At 44.5% G+C, this 8,198-nt stretch overlaps 1 protein-coding gene across 8 annotated transcripts in view; it reads right to left on the bottom strand.

Annotated features, from left to right (window-relative positions):
* Positions 1-399: 399 nt before the first annotated feature.
* The window catches only part of ACSBG2 (acyl-CoA synthetase bubblegum family member 2), a 256,592-nt gene continuing 248,793 nt past the window's right edge, over positions 400-8,198 (bottom strand). For all 8 annotated transcript variants that reach the window (XM_068233748.1, XM_068233750.1, XM_068233747.1 and 5 more), the window contains one exon: positions 400-2,863. In XM_068233748.1, the coding sequence (XP_068089849.1) occupies positions 2,751-2,863 (113 nt within the window). In that variant the 3' untranslated portion in view covers positions 400-2,750. The remainder of the gene's footprint in view (positions 2,864-8,198) is intronic.

The raw sequence follows: 8,198 nt of genomic DNA, 5'->3' as shown, positions 1-8,198 counted from the left end.
TACATATATATACATATACACACACACACACACACACACACACACGCACACGCCTGGTGCACAGAAGAGGAGTTTTTCTGAGCGGTTTGAGTTTTTGAAACCTCCTGCTAATGTTATGCTAGGTGTCTATGCACACTGGAGCGATGAGGTTTTGTAAAAGACACCCATAGCTTTACATTGGGAAACCTCTAGTGTTTGGGGAGCTTTTCTGGTGCGTCTCAGCCCATACACACACTTAATGTTTTATGCTATGTTTTCCATTGTACACTTAAAGCACAGCTGAACCAAAGGGGTTGGATCCAGCATGACCATACATCAGTACTTACCTTAGGTAGCTTTGCATTGGGTCAGGTGTGCTTAATTTAAGATCAGTTATGTAACAAAGTAAATCAGCAAAAGTTGAGTTTACCAGATATTTATTCTGTAGAGAAATACAATTAAAGTTACAAAGACCAACGCTTGCATTTGCATACCTGCTCTAAGCTGGTCACAGAGGTCACCTCTGACTAGTGCATCAATTAATAAATTAATTCCTGCTGGAATGATAGACTCTAAAAACACAAAATATAAGCTTTTTGCTTGGGTGTGAAATCCTCCACTGGATCTTATTGAGTAAGTGGCCTATAAGGATGACGCAAACTTGGTCCTTTTTTAAGCATATGTAAAAATAAGGTGAGACAAGATTCCAGTAACATTTGTGAGTCAGCATCTTCCAATGCATCAGATAAGGCGGCAGTAATTATGCTATGCAAGAGGCCGATTTAAACTTGACAAAAACACCACACTTTTCAGACTGGTAATATATCTTGAGGAAGAGAAGGATAGAGGGGGACATTAACAAGAAGTGACAATTTGGATAGTCCATTTTTTCACAGTTCTATACATACACATATTTTAGATGGCGACATAGGTCATTGCAATTTTTATTTTACTCTGGTCTGTCAAACCTATAGTATTTAAAGTCCATACTTTTTCCCTGACTTGCCCCAAGTAGGCATATATATTTAAAAAAAAAAAATACACTTTGCAGGGCCTACGCATACAGTGTGCGCCAGCATCTTTCTTGGAGTTCTGTGCAACAGTCCTGTACCCCACAGGGATTGGCTTAGATGTTTACCCAAACTTGTACCCAGTGCAATGTTAGTGAAAAAGAATATACTTTCTCCAAGTGAAAAGCTACCTCTAAATGGAGGTTTTGTTTTTTTTAAAGGTGTGAACTTAAAATGGAGTGCGCTTTAACTTAAAACACAACATTGAATAATTATGCAATATATAGGTTTGTTCTACAATAGGAGCTTCTCCTCCATAATTTGTATCTGCTGCTAACATCTTTTTGTAGCGTACAGTAGCTGTTTGCTGAAGTGCTGAGAACATGTGCAGAGGAAAGATGTGTAGAGTTTCAATTTCCGACTGCAGGAACCGAATGCCCAATACACACGTTGAGATTTTCTGGCAGGGTTTACTGCCAGATAGATTATATCCAACACGTCCAATCTGATTTCTGATCGATTTTCTGTTCATTTCTATTTGGGGTGGGGGTGGGTGGGGAATTGATTGGAAATCAGATCGGACATGTTGGAAACAATCGATCTGGCAGCAAATCTGCCAAAAAATTCTCATTATGTGTACCTAGCATTAGAGATCAACACACTGCCACTTGTCTGCCATCAGTATGTGCTAACAATCACAGCTTAAACTACACATTGAGGGGACATTCTTGTATAGATTAGCGGTATATAGGATAATTGTGGCATGATTTTAAGCAACCTAACCCTTTAAAGGACAATGGAGTTCAGAAGAATATAGAGAGGCTTGAATATGTATTCCCTTTTTAACAATACCAGTTGCCTGGCAGCCCTGATGGTCTATTTAGCTACAGTGGTGCCTGAATAACACCAGAAACAAGCCTGCAGCTAATCTTGTCAGATCTGACAATGTCAGAAACACCTGATATAGCCATAGACCCAGAACAAGCATGCAGCATAAGTATTAGAGGCAGAGGATCAACAGGACAGCCAGGCAATAGGTATTGCTTAAAAGGAAATATGCCAGCCTCCATGTCCCTTTCATTACAGTTCTTTAATATTTAGGGCTGATAACTAAGAGGACTGATAGAAGCCAACTATACTTCTCAAGTTAGTGCTTATAGAGCACAGTCAGTACAAGTTGTGAAAATGGTGTAAACGACAACAAAATAAGTTAAAATTCTAATTTGTACAATAGTATATAACAGCATACAATATACAATTCCTTCAAACTTTTAATGCAATGTACTCACCTAACTACTATTTAGTTTAAATGCCTTCACTTGAACAGCAGTATTCCAATTTTGAACTTAGAATGCCTTGCTTAAATGCCCACAAACCGGATTCTACATTCATAACAAGTGCTACAATTGGACTGAAATAAAAAACACTATTGACCAATAAAAGCAACCTACATATGCAAAGAGGTTTGTGTGGCTCAGTGTGCGTCCATTTACCCAAGTAACCCCTCAAATTCTTTAAGAACCATGTCAGATGGCTTCCCCAGACAAACCATATGAATAAGGAAATACTCCATGAGATGATTAAGTATGGATGGAATGATTGAAAAGAATTCCTTGATAAAAATGTGGTGGAGGATGTGGGTGTAGGTGAGGGGAGGGGGGAGGAGAAAAGATACTTTTTGTAGTCTTAATTCAAGTCTTCTCCACAATACCAACTTCCTTTATAATTAACAAGACTGCTGATTTGATATTGAAAACATTTCTACTTTGTCAGAATGGCAGCTTCTGTGGGGGTCATGGCATCCAGGTAAAAGCCATCAATGTGGTCTTTGTACATTTTACACACTACCGGCCGTTTTAGTTTCATTGTAGGACCTAATAGAGGAAAATGGGGAAAGGATGAGAAGGGAAAAAAAAAAATATATATGTTACAATTATTAGAGTGGTAAATTACGTTATTTTGAAAATGTAATAAACACTAAAAAAAAAAAAAAAAAAGAAACGAATCCCTTTGATTTTCACACAATTAACCACTTGCCGACCGCCCACAGCCCATGGGCGGCGGCAAAGTGGATGCCTTAAGGACCGCAATATGCCTTAGGGCGTTGCGTCCTTTTCCTATGCCGGGGGAGCGATCGAGTCATTGATGACGCGCGCTTCCCCCGGCAACTGGCTCCGCCCACCCGCCGTAACATCCCGCCGGCCATACGGAAGCGCCGGCGGGATGTTAACCCCGCGATCGCCGCTACAAAGTGTATAATACACTTTGTAATGTATACAAACTGTATTATACAGGCTGCCTCCTGCCCTGGTGGTCCCAGTGTCCGAGGGACCACCAGGGCAGGCTGCAGCCACCCTAGTCTGCACCCAAACACACTGATCTGCCCCCCCCCGCCCACTGATCGCCCACAGCACCCCTCAGACCCCCCCCTACCCACCCCCCAGACCCCTGTTTGCACCCAATCACCCCCCTAATAACCCATCAATCACTCCCTGTCACTATCTGTCAACGCTATTTTTTTTATCCCCCCCTGCCCCCTCCTGATCACCCCCCCACCCCTCAGATTCTCCCCAGGACCCCCCCAGATCCCCCCCCCCCCTGTGTACTGTATGCATCTATCCCCCCTGATAACCTGTCAATCACCCATCAATCACCCATCAATCACCCATCAATCACCCCCTGTCACTGCCACCCAACAATCAGCCCCTAACCTGCCCCTTGCGGGCAATCTGATCACCCACCCACACCAATAGATCGCCCGCAGATCCGACATCAGATCACTTCCCAAATCCATTGTTTACATCTATTCTCTCCTCTAAACACCCACTAATTACCCATCAATCACCCCCTATCACCACCTGTCACTTTTACCTATCAGATCAGACCCTAATCTGCCCCTTGCGGGCACCCAATCACCCGCCAACATGCTCAGATTGCCCTCTGACCCCCCCTTATCAATTCACCAGTGCATTAATTACATCTGTTCTCCCCTGTAATAACCCACTGATCACCTGTCAATCACCTGCCAATCACCTATCACCCATCAATCACCCCCTGTCACTGCCACCCATCAATCAGCCCCCGTCATTGCCACCCATCAATCACCCCCTGTCACTGCCACCCATCAATCAGTCGCTAACCTGCCCCTTGCGGGCAATCTGATCACCCACCCACACCATCCGATCGCCTGCAGACCCGCAGTCAGATCACCTCCCAAGTGCATTGCATCTGTTCTCTCCTCTAAACACCCACTAATTACCCATCAATCACCCCCTGTCACTGCTACCCATCAGATTAGACCCCCATCTGCCCCTAGGGCACCCAATCACCCGCCCACACCCTCAGACCCCAGCCCTGATCACCTCGCCATTGCATTACTTGCATCTATTCCCCTGACTAATCACACCTTGAGACACCCATCAATCACCTCCTGTCACTACCTGTCACCCCCTAGCACACCTACCCATCAGATCAGGCCCTAATTTGCCCCGTGTGGGCTCCTGATCACTCGGCCAAACCCTCAGATCCCCCTCAGACCCCTTCCGATCACCTCCCCAGTGCATTGAGTGCATCTATTTTCCCCTGAGACACCCATCAATCACCTCCTGTCACCCCCCTAGCACTCCTATCCATCAGATCAGGCCCAATACAACCTGTCATCTAAAAGGCCACCCTGCTTATGACCGGTTCCACAAAATTCTGCCCCTCATAGACCACCTGTCATCAAAATTTGCAGATGCTTATACCCCTGAACAGTCATTTTGAAACATTTGGTTTCCAGACTCCTCACGGTTTTGGGCCCGTAAAATGCCAGGGCGGTATAGGAACCCCACAAGTGACCCCATTTTAGAAAAAAAGACACCCCAAGGTATTCTGTTAGGTGTATGACGAGTTCATAGAATATTTTATTTTTTGTCAAAAGTTAGCAGAAATTTCTTATTGGTTTTTTTTTCACAAAGTGTCATTTTTCACTAACTTGTGACTAAAAGTAAAATCTTCTATGACCTCGCCATACACCTAATGGAATACCTTGGGGTGTCTTCTTTCTAAAATGGGGTCACTTGTGGGGTTCCTATACTGCCCTGGCATTTTAGGGGCCCTAAACCGTGAGGAGTAGTCTAGAAAACAAATGCCTCAAAATGACCTTTGAATAGGACGTTGGGCCCCTTAGCGCACCTAGGCTGCAAAAAAAGTGTCACACGTGGTATCGCCGTACTCAGGAGAAGTAGTATAATGTGTTTTGGGGTGTATTTTTACACATACCCATGCTGTGTGGGAGAAATCTCTGTAAATGGACAATTGTGTGTAAAAAAAACAAACAAACAATTGTCATGTACAGAGATATTTCTACCACCCAGCATGGGTATGTGTAAAAATACACCCCAAAACACATTATACTTCTTCTCCCGAGTACGGCGGTACCACATGTGTGGCACTTTTTTACACCCTAAGTGCGCTAAGGGGCCCAAAGTCCAATGAGTACCTTTAGGATTTCACAGGTCATTTTGCGACATTTGGTTTCAAGACTACTCCTCACGGTTCAGGGCCTCTAAAATGCCAGGGTAGTATAGGAACCCCACAAATGACCCCATTCTAGAAAGGAGACAACCAAAGGTATTCCATTAGGTGTATGGCGAGGTCATAGAAGATTTTATTTTTTGCCACAAGTTAGCGGAAATTGATTTGAATTGTTTTTCTTCACAAACTTGTGGCAAAAAATAAAATCTTCTATGAACTCACCATACTCCTAACGGAATACCTTTGGGTGTCTTCTTTGTAAAATGGGGTCATTTGTGGGGTTCCTATACTGCCCTGGCATTTTAGGGGCCCTAAACCATGAGTAGTCTTGAAACCAAATGTCGCAAAATGACCTGTGAAATCCTAAAGGTACTCATTGGACTTTGGGCCCTTTAGCGCAGTTAGGGTGCAAAAAAGTGCCACACATGTGGTATCGCCGTACTCTGGAGAAGTAGTATAATGTGTTTTGTGGTGTATTTTTACACATACCCATGCTGGGTGGGAGAAATAACTCTGTAAATGGACAATTGTGTGTAAAAAAAAAAATGAAAACATTGTCATTCACAGAGATATTTCTCCCACCCAGCATGGGTATGTGTAAAAATACACCCCAAAACACATTATAGTACTTCTACTGAGTATGGCAATACCACATGTGTGGCACTTTTTTGCAGCCTAACTGCGCTAAGGGGTCCAAAGTCCAATGAGCACCTTTAGGCTTTACAGGGGTGCTTACAATTTAGCAACCCCCAAAATGCCAGGACAGTGAACACACCCCACAAATGACCCCATTTTGGAAAGTAGACACTTCAAGGTATTCAGAGAGGGGCATGGTGAGTCCGTGGCAGATTTCATTTTTTTTTGTCGCAAGTTAGCAGAAATGGAAACTTTTTTTTTTTTTTTTTTTTGTCACAAAGTGTCATTTTCCGCTTACTTGTGACAAAAAATAATATCTTCTATGAACTCACTATGCCTCTCAGTGAATACTTTGGGATGTCTTCTTTCCAAAATGGGGTCATTTGGGGGGTATTTATACTATCCTGGAATTCTAGCCCCTCATGAAACATGACAGGGGGTCAGAAAAGTCATAGATGCTTGAAAATGGGAAAATTCACTTTTTGCACCATAGTTTGTAAACGCTATAACTTTTACCCAAACCAATAAATATACACTGAATGGTTTTTTTTTAATCAAAAACATGTTTGTCCACATTTTTCGCGCTGCATGTATACAGAAATTTTACTTTATTTGAAAAATGTCAGCACAGAAAGTTAAAAAAAATCATTTTTTTGCCAAAATTCATGTCTTTTTTGCTGAATATAATAAAAAGTAAAAATCGCAGGAGCAATCAAATAGCACCTAAAGAAAGCTTTATTAGTGACAAGAAAAGGAGCCAAAATTCATTTAGGTGGTAGGTTGTATGAGCGAGCAATAAACCGTGAAAGCTGCAGTGGTCTGAATGGAAAAAAAGTGCCTGGTCCTTAAGGGGTAGAAAGACTGTGGTCCTCAAGTGGTTAAAGTAGATATTTAGCTTAAAGCAGGGGTCCCCAACCACCGGGTGGCGGGTCTGCCATCTCCCCCGCAGTCGCCGCTCCTGTTGCCTTATGAGCGGGCGGCCGCTTACGGATTCCCCCAGGCGCCGCTCTCCTTCAGTATCTCCGATAACAGCAGCACGTCTTGTGGAGGCGGGGCAGTGGTTGCCATGGTAGCGGCGTAGCATATCGCCGCTACAGGAAGCCGCTGCCCCGCCTCCACAAGACGTGCTGCTGTTAGCAGAGATACTGAAGGAGAGCGGCGCCTGGGGGAATCCGGAAGCGGCCGCCCGCTCATAAGGTAACAAGCGGCGGCCGCGGGGGCACCACCTCCCTATGCTGGGCCACTATACTAGCCATGCTGGGCCACTATACTAGCCATGCTGGGCCACTACCTACCTATACTGGGCACTATACTAGCCATGCTGGGCACTATACTAACTATACTGGGGTAACTATACTATTATACCAGCCATACTGGGGCAACTAAACTCCCTATACTGGGGCAACTATACTAGTCATGCTGCCGCACCCAACCCCCCCCCCCCCCCAATAACCTGCTGCGCACAACACTGTCCACTATGCCGCACACCACCCACATCCCCCCCTGACCCCTCCCACCGCCATCCCCATATTCCCCCCCCCCCCCCCCTCGCCCCCTGGAGAAAAATTTGGTCGGAAAGCGGTCCCCAGGCCGGAAAAGGTTGGGGACCCTTAAAGGACAACTTTAACAAGAAGGATATGGAGGCTTCCATATTTATATTGTTTTAAGCAATACCAGTTGCCTGGCTATCCTGCTGATCCACTAAGGGCTTGTTTCCACTGTTGCGACGCGATTTCGCCGGCATTCCGACGCTTGTAAAAACGCATGCGGATGCGTTTCCGCATGCGTTTTTACCCGCGATTTCGCATGGCAGGGTGCCATGCGAAATTAACCATGACACTGCCAGGGCAAAATAAAATAGAAAAAGGTGCGAAATCGCGGGTAAAAACGCATGTAATAAACGCATGCGTTTTTACTATTAAATACATTAGCATGCATTCCACTCGCAGGCAAATTCGTTGGCTCTTTTGTGCGTTTTTTTACCGCTGAAAAAAACGCACCTCAACAACGCTACAGTGGAAACAGGCCCATCCACTTGCATTACATGTGCGAATC

This window comes from Hyperolius riggenbachi, chromosome 1 (genome assembly GCF_040937935.1).
Source record: "Hyperolius riggenbachi isolate aHypRig1 chromosome 1, aHypRig1.pri, whole genome shotgun sequence".
Taxonomy (NCBI): Eukaryota; Metazoa; Chordata; class Amphibia; order Anura; family Hyperoliidae; genus Hyperolius; species Hyperolius riggenbachi.
This window is presented reverse-complemented; position numbering and strand designations above follow the sequence as displayed.